At 35.4% G+C, this 15,705-nt stretch overlaps 1 protein-coding gene across 2 annotated transcripts in view; it reads left to right on the top strand.

Annotated features, from left to right (window-relative positions):
• Positions 1–9,766: 9,766 nt before the first annotated feature.
• The window catches only part of LOC149722964 (uncharacterized), a 40,496-nt gene continuing 34,557 nt past the window's right edge, over positions 9,767–15,705 (top strand). For both annotated transcript variants that reach the window (XM_089893670.1, XM_089893671.1), the window contains exons 1-10: positions 9,767–10,068; positions 10,224–10,250; positions 10,313–10,419; positions 10,949–11,057; positions 11,122–11,298; positions 11,403–11,450; positions 11,929–12,045; positions 12,161–12,256; positions 12,313–12,510; positions 15,262–15,458. In XM_089893670.1, coding sequence (XP_089749796.1) covers positions 10,029–10,068; positions 10,224–10,250; positions 10,313–10,419; positions 10,949–11,057; positions 11,122–11,298; positions 11,403–11,450; positions 11,929–12,045; positions 12,161–12,256; positions 12,313–12,510; positions 15,262–15,458 — 1,116 coding nt within the window. In that variant the 5' untranslated portion in view covers positions 9,767–10,028. The remainder of the gene's footprint in view (positions 10,069–10,223; positions 10,251–10,312; positions 10,420–10,948; positions 11,058–11,121; positions 11,299–11,402; positions 11,451–11,928; positions 12,046–12,160; positions 12,257–12,312; positions 12,511–15,261; positions 15,459–15,705) is intronic.

The following is a 15,705-nucleotide window of genomic DNA, read 5'->3' as shown; positions in this document are numbered from 1 at the left end:
AAGCCCAATTAGTAGCAAAAATAAAAACTTTATCAATAGTTATTATCAATTTTCTGTTATTACAAGTTCATATACATTTGTAGGATACAATATTTATCCACTGATGTTCGAACATTACCCACTGGCGTTCAAACAATACCAATTGTTATGCAATAATGTATAGTAGGATGGGGGAAAATGAGACACCTTTGGCGCATAATATCAGTATATCCTGATCGTGTTTTAAATAATAAACAATTGGAGTCTTGAACATGTAGTTTCATAATTCTTTGAAAGTTCCTTGTTTACTACCACATTGGACGAGAAAATAGAGTTAAAATGTGTCCCAACTGCCCCTATCCTACTATATAGGTAACATGTTAAAAACTATAGCAGTAGGACAAGAAAAATAATGTTTAGAACTAATTTTCAAAGCGTACAGTATTATTTCGTGTTGTTTATGTATATTCCTATTTATAAATACACTTAATAATAATCAAAATTAACAATAATTTTAAACTGTCCCATCTTATCCTGTAATTTTCAAATTTAAAAAATTTCACCTGTTGTGCGGATCGCTAAATAACTCCTCTTGTGTTTTATTATATTTTATTAATTTGGTGTCTATTAATAAAGGAGTGATAGTACTAATTTGTGGTATTACCCAAAAACCGTCATCTATTTTGATTTTGAAAATATTTGGCAATATGTGCTTAAGGGTCCCATCTTCCCCCATTGTACTATATATTAATCGGAACGAATATATTACGACACCGGAACCTTTAATTTACATGCCACGCACGTCGTCTTGTAATCAACAGTCCTGCGTTTTTCGCTTTTTTTATTTCCCACGTTACTCAGTTTCCTTGTGTTGCTTTGCCAATAGTACTGTACTTCAGTTAACGTATGCATTTAGTTTGTCTTCGATTACTTTTAACAGTTTGTGTTTTAGAGCATAGGTTGCTGTTTAACAATGTAGTTATCTTTAAAGTTTTTTAAGCTTATCCTTTGACCTAAATCAGTCAAGTAGAACATTGGTTAAAAGATTCAACGGTGTTCTAGAAAAGTGTTCCAGGCAAGCGGAGGCTTATGAAACCACACCACTTAATTAGCTAAGTGCTTTGTTGGCTTATGATAGTGCGGATGGGACGAGAATTTTGTTTTCACGGTACAAAAATAGTTGGTTTTGTATACTTTTTTCCAATCATTGTCAATATTTAGTAACGTGGCCCACGTTTTACCCTGTTTATTTGTCTGACCGAAGGATATATTCACCAATGTCTTCTACAGATATTTTGGTGTTATGGCAATTCATCACCGTGTTTAGCAGTTTTTCGGGGTATATATATCTCCATATTCGGTTTGATTTTGGGGCAATTCCTCCCTCTCCCATTCGTCCAGAATATAGCTTTTATAAGCTGGTTATATCTCCAAAAATCTGTCTCCTTATATGAGACAATTTTATTTTTTTTTATTTCGTTGTATCCCATGTATTTCTCTTTTTTCGTTTATAAGGTCATGATATAGGAGGAGATGCCATGAGTTAAAAACTGGTTGATTAAAAATCTTTGTTGTTTGTTTTTAATTGTTGGGGGTTAACTGTAATACTCGTGGGGCGTATGTTAGTCCGAAATTATCACTTTCTGAAATAATCGCCGCAGTAGAATTATCAATTTGTGTAATGCGCGCAGTGGAAATATGCGCAGAAAATCGACACAACCATTTCTCGTTGGTGATAACATAGCAACAGTCATAATGTTTTGGTCGACAAACTCGTTATATTTGATCATTAGGCCAGCATGCGTGACCTCCATTCCCCATTGGGCGCATTGTACAATCCTGTTTCGTTCCTACGTAAAATGAGTTTGATTTGTTCAGATTAGTCACAGAGCCACAAGCATAACCAAAATGTCACAGTGTTTGGAAAATTAGATTAAAATGCTGTAGATTGCCTCTCGTGAATATTTCCGTGGCACCCCCTATAATTATATATTCTACGATTATATATTTCCAGCTTATAGTATCAAAGGCCTTATACATATCTACTGATATAATAGCACCAAGTATCTGTTTTAGGTCGCAGTACTTAATCATATCACCGGGTCGCAGTACTTAATCATATTATTAATGTATATGCTTTGGTAATTCTTTTGCTCTGTATTTTCATTAATATAATCAGAGAAACACTTTGTTATGGCTTACTTTGGATTTTCTATTGCTTTGATTTTTATAGTGCAGTAGGTCATAACAAATCGAATGACCACTCGGTTCAAATTTATTACGACCCTCTGTTGAAAACGTTCCAGACAAGACGTTTAAACGTTAAAACTTTAATTTTTGATTTAAATTTAGCGGCGGAGTTTGTGGTATGTAGCATAGAATAAGCGATGTCCGGCGCCGTGGCATAGTGGTTAGCGCGTCTGTCTGTAACCCAGAGGTAATGGGTTCAAGGCTCGTCGCTGCTACCATTGTGGGCGTTTGTGTCCTTGGGCAAGACACTTAACGCCAATTGCTCTAACCCAGTGGTCACTAATGGATTGTCCAAATTATCAGCCATACATAAAAAAAACATAAAAAATTCCAAAAAAGTAATCACCCACAAAGTAACATACATAGTAATTCGTAGGCTAGCACGAGGTGTTAAACCCGTGTTATAACGAATGTCATTTTTCGGCCACGCGAGAATAAAGTAAGTTCATTCATTCATTCATTCATTCATTCATTCATATTAAACATGAACTGAATATTATTATTGATATATCGTCCATTTATGAAACTGTTCTGATCCTTATGGATTAGATCGTCTAGGATGCATTTTAGGCGGTCGTTTATGACTTTTGAGGCAATTTTAATTGTTCGAATTTAGAGTATTGGTCTGTAGTTTGTCGCAGTGCAGTACTGCCACCCACCGGACGCCGATGTTTGAATACAAAGTCTGTTTGTGTCAACTTGCGGATATCGTTTTAAATAACTGCGTCTTACAGATGGCAGTAGTGCACTGTGGTTGGTGTTACTTGAAGATTTTGTTTTAAATTCAATGCACTGCTGACATCGCTGTTGTCACATTGTGAATTTTATTTTAAATATCGGCGTCAGGTAGGTGGCAGTAGTGCACTGTAAACCTCTTTGGTGCCACTATGCGGATTTGTTTAAAATCTCGGCGTCCAGTGGGTGGCAGTAGTGCACTGTTTTCCTCTTTGGTGTCGCATTCTGGACTTTATTTTAAGATAACACGCCCGTTAAGTGGCAGTAGTGCACTGTATGCCTTTTTAGTGTCACATTGCGGATATTGTTTTAAATCTCGGCGTCCAGTAGGTGGCAGTGGTGCACTGTATTCCTCTTTGGTGTCGTATTTTGGATTTTATTTTAAATCTCCGTGTTTGGTAGGTGGCAGTAGCACACTGTTTACATCTTTAGTGTTCATTGCGGATTTCGTTTATAGTCTTCGCTTTCGGTAAGTGGCTGTATACCTCTTTAGTGTCACATTACTAATATTTTTTTAAATATTGGCGTCCGTTAGGTGGCAACAGTGCAATGTATATTGCTCTTTGGTGTCGCATTATGAATTTGATTTTAAATTTGCGCGTCCGTTAGGTGGCGGTAGTGCACTGAATACTTCTTTAGTGCTACTATGCAGATATTGTTTTAAATATTTGCGTTCGGTAGGTGGCAGTAGTGCACTGTACATCTCTTTAGTGTCACATTGCGCATTTTGTTCCAAATATCGACGTTCGGTAGGTGGCAGTAGTGCACTATTTACATTTTCGGTGTACATTGCGGGTTTTGTTTATAGTCTTCGCTTCCGGTAGGTGGCAGTAGTGCACTGTATACCTCTTTAGTGTCACATTGCGGATATTTTTTTAAATTTCGGTGTCCGGTAGGTGGCGGTAGTGCACTGTATACCTCTTTAGTGTCACAATCCGGATATTTTTTAAAATATCGGCGTCCGGTAGGTGGCAGTAGTGCACTGTATTCCTTTTTAGTGTCATATTGTGGATATTTTTTTCAACTTTGGCGTCCGGTAGGTGGCGGCAGTGCACTGTATTCCTCTTTAGTGTCACTATGCGAATATTCTTAAAAATATCGGCGTCCGGTAGGTGGCAATAGTGACTGTATTCCTCTTTAGTGCCACTATGCGGATATTCTTAAAAATATCGGCGTCCAGCAGGTGGCAGTAGTGCACTGTATTCCTCTTTTGTGCTACTATGCGGATATTCTTAAAAATATCGGCGTCCAGCAGGTGGCGGTAATGCACTGTATACCTCTTTAGTGCTACTATGCGGATATTGTTTTAAATATATGCGTTCGGTAGGTGGCAGTAGTGCCTTGTATATCTCTTTATTGCCACTATGCGGATATTGTTAAAAATATCGGCGTCCGGTAGGTGGCAATAGTGACTGTATTCCTCTTTAGTGCCACTATGCGGATATAGCTAAAATATCGACGTCCGGTAGGTGGCAATAGTGACTGTATTCCTCTTTAGTTTCACTATGCGGATATTCTTAAAAATATCGGCGTCCAGCAGGTGGCAGTAGTGCACTGTATTTCTCTTTAGTGTCACTATGTATGTGGATATTGTTTAAAATATCGGCCTGCGGCAGGTGGCAGTAGTGCACTGTAAACCCTTTTGGTGCCACAATGTGGATTGGTTTGAAATCTCGGCGTCCAGTAGTGTTGCATTGTGGACTTTATTTTAAAATTGTACGCCCGTTAGTGGCAGTAGTGCACTGTATAACTCTTTAGTGTCACATTGCGGATATCCTTAAAATATCGGCGTCCGGTAGGTTGCAGTAGTGCACTGTTTACCTATTGGAGTTCATTGCGATTTTGTATTTAATCTCCGTACCCGTTAGGTGACAGTAGTGCACTGTATACCTTTTTAGTGCCATTTCACCCAAATAATCTACGCCCGATCACGCTGCTTAATTTTGATTATAAAATAATCTCCAAAGCCATTAACGAGCTGTCGATATTTATAAAGCATTTGACACGCTTTCGTGGAAATTTATAATGCGGACCCTAAAACATTATGGATTTGGGAAATCGGTAACTAAATGGGTGGAAATAATGTACTCGGAACCACAAGGGATTATTACCAACAAATATTTTATCGCGGCCGTTTAACATAAAACGAGGAGTAAGACAGGGCGCCCCCTTATCTCCGACCCTCTTTGTTCTTTGTATTGAACTTCTGGCTACAGCAATTAGACAAAATACTGAAATCGGCGGCTACGAAGTTGAGAACAAAATGTATAAAGTCTCGCTACTCGCAGAAGACACAATGTGTTTCATAGACGATACACATTCTAGCATATCAGCGTTGTTAGCCGAACTGGAGAGATTCGGTAAGGCTTCTGGCTGCATGATAAACAAATCGAAGACGATCGCGTGCCGCTTAGGACCACAGACCGATAATGATACAAACGCATCAGGGCTGAATTGTACGCAAACAAGTTTCAAATATCTCGGAATAAATATACCAATAGACCTAGATGAACCACGCATGCTAGAAATGAACTCCCAACCACTGACCGCAAAAATAGCAAGCACTTTAAATCTTTGGTCGTCTAGGTCCCTGACCATGTTGGGAAAAGTAACAGTGATTAAATCTCTAGTTATCCCGTTACTGTCCTACAAACTTTCCGTCATTCCGATAGAGTTACCAAACACACTGATAAAAGAAATTACCAGGAAATGTTTGGTTTCTCTTTGGGGTTCGCGATGGGAGCGGGTAACCAGGACGTAAATGTATCAGTCCATAAAAAAGGCGGCATTGATATGATTGATATCAATACTTATGCGGTAGCGCCACGCGTGCGATGGAGGCACAAGATAGTCAACAAAGCACCGTGGAAACAACTCGAGCAAAGTATATTCCCCAAGTCGCATTCATATATGGCCGTGCGATTGGAATTACCGACAAACAACGCAATGATTGAAAACTTGGTACCTTTGGCTAATAGAAACTCCCTACCTGACTTTCGTAAGTATCTAATTCCAATTCTGAAACCAGGATCAAATCTTGACGAACCGCTATGGTTAAACAAAAAAATAATATTTAAACCCAAAGCCTTTTTCATAAACAATTGGATAAAAGCCGGAATAACGGAATATCGGCACATTCTGAACGAAAACGGAGAATACCAGTCGTACAACGCCCTCTGTCGAAAATATAACCTGCGCTCAAATTCTAAAGACTTTCTAATTTTTAACTCCTTGATATTTGCAATTCCAAAATCTCTCGAAACGAAAGAACACGAAGAGTCACTCGAACAACAAAGTACCTTTATTGAAACAGTAGAAACCTTTATACTAAAATACACCGAAACTAATAAAATATTATACAGCGAGCTCAAAAACCGCATCGTCGTACAAAATAAAACTGAACCTCGTTGGAATCAGGAGTTAGGAGAACTTCTACTGAAAGATGATTGTTGGGAGAATGTATACATAAATGCGTATAAAGCAACTATTGAACCGAAATTAAGATCATTCCGAATAAAACTAAACCTCAGAGACTGCGTAACAAATAACATCTTGAACAAATTCGAAGTAGTTCAATCTGATCGGTGAAACTTTTGTAACGATGCAAAAGAAACGCTGGTGCACTTGTTTTGTGACTGTCCAGCTACAGTTGATTTCTGGAAGGAATGTACAAGTTGGATATGCGCAAAAATGCGCATAAACCTTCAATTAAACAAACAAGTCAAATTATTTGGTATTCCGGATGCGTCACCCCTCTTAAACTGCATATTACTTTGTATTCGTTTCATATTGTACAGATGTAAAAAATCAAAAACAGTTACCCTATTTAAATATGGCGCTTACGCTCCTGAAAAATATACGTAGCAGTGAAAAGCTCATTGCAAGAAAACGAAAAAGTTTAATTTCCGCTTTAATCCTTTAATGCAAATATAAACAGTACTGACCGGGTTCTTATCGGCTATCATATGCATATATCGTGTACTATTCTTATTTCGTTTCGTGTTTTAATGAAAAAAAAAAAGAGTATTGTGATATATTCTTTCCAACTAATATATTTGTACCTGGCGCAATTGTGCCGCGACGCCACTGAAATAAATACGATACGAGGTGTATTAATTATAGACAGGCTAAAAAAATGTTTAAGCAAAATATTTCCAAACACACTTTGCATCATTTTAAGTTACATTCTTACCATATCTGTACGGATGGCGTCGCCATATCTGATTACGTCAAACATCGTGCTGAGCCAATAACTACCAGTAATGAAAAAAAAAGCACCCGAACCACTTCATTTTTACACTGGACACCCGAACCACTCTATTTTTACACTGGACTGTTAACATTGTTTTATTCTGTAAAGCAAGGAAAATAATACAGTTTGCATTTATCATTGTTTAATTTTGATCAACTGAAGCACATTGTTTCAAATAATTTTTCAATACATGTGGAAGTATAGTAGGGTGGGGGAAGATGGGACACTGTGTCGAACGAGACTCTTTTTTAATTTTCTTTTTACGGACCCCCATTTAATGATAATTAGGAAAATAGGGTTACAGGATTATTCGACAGTATTATCAAGGCCCTTATAAAACGCTCGTCAAAGCTGACGATTGATGTTTTTAAATATTAAAAAAATATGTAAAATAGAAACAGTATACTTTGAACAGGTGAAAAAATTGCGAAATAGTAAGGTGCCATTTTTAATGCTCGCTAAATCATAGTAAAGCCCATGATTTTTTTTAGTTTGCGTGTGCGAACGATTAAACTGATTTCATAGCTTCATAAAACAACCCTGAATATTTCGTACGGGTTGATTTTGTCTCATAAAACTAGTTTTAGTTTTGTAAAAAAACACTGATATATAAGCATAAAGAAAACAGGCAGGGGTCAATATGACTTTAATTTGAGATAAAAACAACAAAAAAAATATCAGTTTAACGGTATATACATAAAGTTTACATGGCAAAGAAACTAGCACAGCCTGTTAAACTCGGTAGGTTAACTACAAGTTGTAGAATATTGCTAATGTAAATATATTTCAATTTAGAGTCCCATCTTCCTCCACATTGTAGTTTTGTATGTTTTCATTGCCAAACTTTGAAAAATTTGCTTTTAATTTAGTAATTTATACCTCAGGGGGTTTTGAACTATAGGATACTGATATAATAAAAAGATAATATTTTGAAAATATATTCGAAATTTGGTCATTTGTATTTGGTGTTAATTTATAGAAGGGGCTTGTGCGAAAAACAGAGTAGTAATGCTCAGTTTGTAGCAAAAATAAAAACTTTATAAATAGTTATAGTCAATTTTCTGTTAATACAAGTTCATATACATTTGTAGGATACAATATTTATCCATTCATGTTCGAACATTACCCATTGTCGTACAAACAATACCAATTGTTATGCAATAATATAATGTATAGGTAACATTTTGAAAACTATAGCAGTAGGGCAAGAAAAAGAATGTTTAGACCTAATTTTCAAAACGTACAGTATTATTTCGCGTTATTTACGGATATTCCTATTTATAAATACATTTAATAATCAAAATTAACAATGATTTTAAACTGTCCCATCTTATCCTGTGTGTTTTCAAATTTGTAAATTTCACCTGTTGTGCGGATCGCTAAATAACTCCTCGTGTGTTTTATTATATTTTATTAAATTGGTGTCAATTAATAAAGGAATGATAGTACTAATTCGTGGTATTACCCAAAAACCGTCATCTATTTTGATTTTGAAATATTTGGCAATATGTGCTTAAGTGTCCTATCTTCCCCCATTGTACTATATGTAGGTATGTAGGTATCTTACTATCCGCGTGTTGCCATGTATGTATCTTACTATTCTCGTGTGGCCGTAAAACGACATTCGTTATAACACCTGCGTTCATACACCTCGTGCCAGCTTATGAGTTACCACGTATGTTACTTTGTGGGTGATTATTTTTTTAATTTTTTTCATTATTTTTTTATGTATGGCTAATAATTCGGACAACCCGTTAGTGACCACTGGTTGGAGCAATTTCCGTTAAGTGTCTTGCCCAGGGACACATACTCTGGGTTACAGGCAGGTGCGCTATAACCACTATGCCACGGCGCCGGTCATTGCTTATTCTTGTGCTACGTACCACAAACTCAGCCGCTAAATTTAAATCGAAAATCAAAGTTGTAACGTTTAAAGGTCTTGTCTGGAACGTTTTCAACAGAGGGTCGTAATAAATTTGAACCGAGTGGTCATTCGATTCGTTATGACCCACTGCGCTATAAAAATCAAAGCAATAGAAAATCCAAAGAAAGCCATAAAAAGGTGTTTCTATGATTATATATAATAATAAAAGTACAGAGCAAAAAAAACACCAATGCATATATATTAATCAGAGTCCGTATATAAACATGAGGTTATATACGGACGCTGATATTAATAATAATACATGTGCTTTGTTAACACTATAGCTTTTTAAAAATACAGATTCGTAGAAACACCGAGTAGTCCAACTGTCGCCATTTTGTTTTTAAGTCGAGCAAAAGCGGCGATTTTCGCAATGAATTTAAACGAACTTGTTGGGTTTCGTTTGCGATTTTTATTTGCGGAAAAGCGTAAAATAGCTTGTATGTACCCAGTACCTTATTAAACATTCTTTGCATATATATATATATATATATATATATATATATATTATATCAAATTACCCATATTAAAGGTTACAAATTCACCGCTTCTAAGTTTCGTTTTTGACTTTTTCGATGCAGAAAACAAATTTCGCATCTTTTTAGACCTTACAGCCGTTTCAATTTATTATTAAGTCCAAGTGTTCTTTCAAATAACCAAAAAACATGCACCAAATTGGCCGCCTATCTGATGAAATACTAGAGCCTTCCACCTATCCGATCTTTCGCAGACATTATTTTTAAAATGATCGCGCTCGTTGATTGGTTGGCCTGATTATTTTAAAATAAAAAAAAGAAAAAAGAACTTTAACTCTATCTTCGAAGTTCGAACACAAAATATCGGGCTTAGTAATTCGTCAATTTTTATTTAGCTGGGACATATAAAGGAATGATCACGAAGATATTCACATTATGGTTATTAAATTTTTGTAAGTAAAACATTGTTTCGTTTTACTAGTTAGTTGCAAAAGTTAATATTAGTAGATTTTACTATGCCAGCAAGATAACAGTTTTATGCATCTTATATTTTTATTTCCTTTTAATTTAAAATTAAAAAGGTCAAATTTATTTTTCCTATATACAGATACAACGCAGCACTATGTCCAAGGATGTAAGTAAATATGTTAATGTTTTATATTTTACTACGCATTTTCTAATGACAATAAACTGCAGATGTGAAGCTGGCTAATGGAATAATGTATGAAGTTGTCACTGATCTTAAAAACTTTAATGATGCTGAAGCTTACTGCAGAAATTTAGATGGACTACTGCTTTACTCGGTAACATTTTGTTTCTGGCAGGTTTAAAAGTTTTTAGTATGGGTGATGTCCATAAGGTTCAATAGGGTGTTATTGGCAACCACGTAAAAAAATGCTGTTTTCAGTAGCGTAGACATTAAGAATTATAACAGTATTATGTGTGTAACAAGTGAAATCAGACTAATCGGGACAACTAGTTTTTTGAATGTGTGCGCACCAGTCTGCAGGGCAAATATTTTCGTTGGCTTACAGATGCTGTTATATGGATAGATAGAAGTAAAATATGTATTATAAGTGAGTATTCAGGAATTTAAAAATATTGCAGTAAAGCTTACATATTGATTTCTAAATTTATGTAATTTATTTTTGCATCTCTAAAAATGCTTATATTGTTGTGCTACTGTTAGTCAGTGTAAGTTATAAAGGGAAAGTATAACATAATGTTTTTATGTACTAGTAGGGCTAGGTGTAAATGCAGCAGAGACATTTTTATTTATTTTTTTAAAAATAGTAGTGCATTTGTACTTTACCTTCTATAGTTTTTTAATAGATAACAAGTACATCAGTACAAAATGCACTGAGTAATGCTATAACAAGCAACCTAACCTGGAATGCCCACTCTTCCTATTGGATTGGCTTAGATGATACTATAACCGAAGGTATGTAGTTTTTATTTCGGTTGCAATGCATGGCAATCAATCCCCTATTTCTGATTATCTTTAGGAAGATTTATATGGAACAAAGGAGAGGCTTTAGAGAGTGGTGATTATACTAACTTCCACTCTTCAGTTGGAGCACAATCACATGAAAATAAAGACTGTGTGAACATTGACAAAGCTAGTTCTTGGCAGTGGTTAGTCAGTAACTGTGCAGAAAGGAAACCATTTATTTGTCAAAAAGGTGCATTTCCTGTTGCAGTTTTTATGTTTTTGTTGATAATTAAGTTAGTAAGTTCCGATTTGTTACTATACAATAATCTTTATCATATTTATTTTACATTTCAGCTACTTGCCAACATCAGCCTAATATTGGTCCAACGGGCACAAGAACTGGTTTGTACTTTATGTTTTTCCACCGATAGTAATATTTTAAGCTTTTACCCATACTGATACTGATATGAAAGGGTAAACTACCTTGCACGTACAGGCTACACTAGGCCTATGTAAAGGTCAAACTACGATGCATGTAAGTGTTAAAACTCAATGCACGTGAAGGCTAAACCAGGCCAATGTAAAGGTCAAACTATGGTCACATGTAAAGCTCAAGTAAGACGCATGTCGCTTCGCACGAACTTTTTATATATCGGTGTGACCTCTGCAAATTACACCACATTTTCAACTCCATATTTAATCGTTCATGATTTGTTTGCAATCTCAATTATTTACAAATAGTAAATTCAAACTTAATTTATTAATAATGTTTGGATTCTGTCTGGGAAGGGTCTGTCTGGCAAATAAAAAATAAAATGTCATGTCTTTTTATTTGCCTGATATCAAAGATTATACACATTTTATTTTATTGTATGTTTAGACATCCCAGCACTTGACTGCCCTGTCAGCTGCCCTGCTTTTCAAGATTGCATTAACAAAGTGTGCAGGTGCAATGTTATTTTCAAGGAGGATTCCAGAAACTGTGATGAGTCTTCAGGTAATTTTTATTTTGTGTTAAGTAAATAATACTTAGAGACACATTTATTTAGTTTAAAACTTAATTTAAAAATTATTATATTTTCTAAAAATAACTAATATTTTGATGAATTCAGGCATAACAGCAACACATGAGGAAGTATTGGATGGTAAGACTTATCTTTTCTTTAAAGAACGTGCAAGGTATACAGAGGCTTCAGATTTTTGCAAAGGTACTTTTTAAATAAAAATGTTGGTTAAGCATATATTTAATGAAGAAGATATTTAGACACCTGGGGCCGCTTAGCCATGCCAAAATCAAAGGTTGTGAATGATTTTATCTACACAAAAGCACGCATGCACCTCTTGGCTTTTGACTCTACAGTATGGATTGGATTACTTCAAACCAACCCACAAAACTTTTATGAGAAAGATGAATGGGCATTTTCAGATTATGAATCTGTTAACTTGCCACCAGAGTTTGGAGGTAAGGGACAATTCCTTCTGTGTTTGTTTTAACATCATTTCTATTAACAACAACATTCAGAATTTCATGTTAGGTTCACCAAACTTTGCCACGTTTTTTATAATTATAACGTCATTTGTTTTACAGAAATTAGGAGAATACGGCATAAGCGAGTTTTTATAATTCGTGCCAACACATGGTTATACTTTACGTTCCATGGCAGTGTTAATAATAACGGCCACTGGCGTAAAGTTACAGGGTTGCAGGGTTGCCTGGCAACCCTTTGATTTTCTCCAGACTAATAATGCGTAAGGAATTATGTTCGACCAAACGAAGACGCCATTATTACTGCGAACAAACTTCGTTTACGTTCGTTAAAATATGTCAATACCGATGCGTCATTCACGATAGAAATGCGTTCAACTGGTATTTAAACTCCTGTTTGCTAAATAATTCATGTGTGAATCGCTATTATGAAGTCAATAATCAACGTGTGAATTGCTATTATGTCGTAATCAATTGCCAGGTTCAAACAACCGCTATTATGATGCAATGAATCCATGTGTGAATCCTTACTAATTCGTAATAAATATGCTGCTTGGCTGAGGAAAACATTGTATATAAATATAAAGCAGTGTTGGAAACGATTAAGGTAGTTTATTTCCGGGATATTTCGTTCTAGAAACCCACTTTTTCCGATGGACGGGTCTTCGTTTGTAAGATAACCGCACACTCGTGTGGGCTTGACGAAAGGCGCATGCGACATAGCAACTGTGACGTCACTGGCCGGTAGGGATGCACATTACAGAATAATTAGGTATTCTAGGATATCCTAGAATACTTTAATTCGAATCTAGAATTCCGAATCTAGAATTTCGAATCTTTTTATATTTATAGAAAAAAAAAATTTTACCCACAAAAGTCAGTTTATTGACCCTTTCATAACAGCCTTGTTGGATCTTGAGTTGTAAAATGATCAAAAATTGTACTATTGAGTAGTTTTTGCGTCATGAAACGTATAGCAGGCTATGAAAAGACGTTACGAAACGTTTACTCTCGAAAGTCCCACAAACACAAAAATATTTTTTTTCAAAATTAATAAGTTTCAAAAATTGTTAATATAGTATATGAGATGACGTGTAACGACGTCATTAAACAGAATACCGAATCCCGTAATTAGATTCGAATACAAAAGGATTCGAATCTCAAGGAATCGAAATTCTGTAATGTGCATCCCTACTGGCCGGGCAATCGGATTTGACCGTTTTTCATTACACGGACTCGCCGAACCAGCGTAATTTTAATTTGTCTCATCCCTAAGTATTTCTGAATACGTTTACGTTTGTATGAGCGTTTAAAAAGCACATATTTAAACGGTTGCAAACCGAAAACAAAGGGTTGCAAAGACTTCCTTTTTTTTCTGGTTTTTGCAACCCTAACGTTTAGTAAACTTTACGCCTATGATAACGGCGACTATTAATTAACCAATCCTTGTTGCCTATTGTCCATATGGTTTTGTAACTGGTGAAATCAAGCAGTCACTAACTCGTACGTCAAAAAACGTTGATCATACAGTATGCATATGAACAATAATGATACCTCGAAAAACTTAAAATGCTGTTGATCCATACATAGATCTAATGTTTATACGAATCGTGTGTTTTATTAAAAACACTTGTTAATCATTTTTAGGCAATTCGCAATATAGACTTTGCCTGTCAACTGGTATGTCATTGTCGTTCTAGACTTCTAGTTTTGCGAGCAGCGTGTCGTTTTACTTTTTTATTAAGCTTTTTCTAAAATATGTAGCAAGCACCTATGTTTGCAGCTGTCTGTTAAAGTGGTTAATCAAATCCAACGGCATCCCACCACACAAAATGCTTAAAAAGGTTGTGGTATAACCAAGGGACTTGTATTTATAATGGCGCTCAGGCGCGCCCTTTTTCTAAATATCTGGGGTGTGTGAAACGCACCTGCGCGCTGACTATGTCGTTATATACGCACATCAACTTGGAACTGGCTTTCTCACAGTTACGTGTAAAATAAATGTAATCCGCCAATTAAACTGGCCAAACTATGCGGCCTAAATATGTTCTAGTACTAGCACTACTTATATTTACAACGTTGCCTTTGCCAAGCAGTATGTTTGTTATGAAATAGTAGGAATTTAAATTTGGATTTATTGCATAATAATAGAGATTGACACGTTTATTATTAAGCCTGAACCCTGAAGTAGCTTGAAAACCTGTTAGTTAAACGTTTGCGATCAAGTATACTTAATAAAGATTGTCACGTTTACAATGAATACTTCGTTTGGTTATCTTATCAAACTTAAGGACAGTCTATTTTAAATATTTGGATTTGTATAAGGTTAATTAAATTTGTGACACAAATGATCATTGTTACGCTAACCGATGGTGTAACAACGGAGTGCGTTGAAATATATAGTTTTTTAGTTATTTGCGAGTTTAAAATGACTAGTTCTTTTTAATTTTAAACGGGTTTTAATAAAAAAATGCAGTTATATGCAGCAGGTGCTGCACGGTCTGCATACCATCCAAAGTAGACCAGCCTCTTCTGCACCATATAAAACGGCGCCCATGGGTATATCACCCTATATGTTTACTCCTTTGTGTTTTAATTTAAATTCTCCAAATATTTTGTACAACTGCCTTGTGGAGAATAAATGAAAAGTTTTATTACTTTTGTTATCATCACAACGTTTTAAATTGATACTCTTCTTAAGTGTTAAGCTTTAATTTTTTGTTGTAGACATGACTGTAGGTGGAGAACTTCCATTGTATACGTATAACTTTACCACTCTAACGGAGCGTTGGCATTTTTTTTATTTTGCCACTGAGCCTTGGTACAACCGCCAGGAAGCCATAGATCATTGTGCACTCACAGGTTCACACTTTCCCTATTTACTGCATAAAAGTGAGCATGATAGACTTATCGAGTTGTTAAAGGTAAGTTAAGTTTAGTTTTATTATGAACTTACAGCTTGAATGTGAGACATTATTTTCTATTAGATATTAAATGTATGTTATATGTTTACGTTTGTTTCAAAGGCTGCAAATCATAGAATAGACATTTAAAATGACTGTAGTTAGTTGCATTAAGTCTAAAAGGAAATATAAAAAAGGGTATTACTGTGCTAACTGTTACAAAAAAATATGTATACTGAAGTAATGCATAGTAGTAGTTGAAACATGA

Source organism: Ciona robusta, unplaced genomic scaffold (genome assembly GCF_009617815.1).
Source record: "Ciona robusta unplaced genomic scaffold, ASM961781v2 AP042752.1".
Taxonomy (NCBI): domain Eukaryota; kingdom Metazoa; phylum Chordata; class Ascidiacea; order Phlebobranchia; family Cionidae; genus Ciona; species Ciona robusta.
This window is presented reverse-complemented; position numbering and strand designations above follow the sequence as displayed.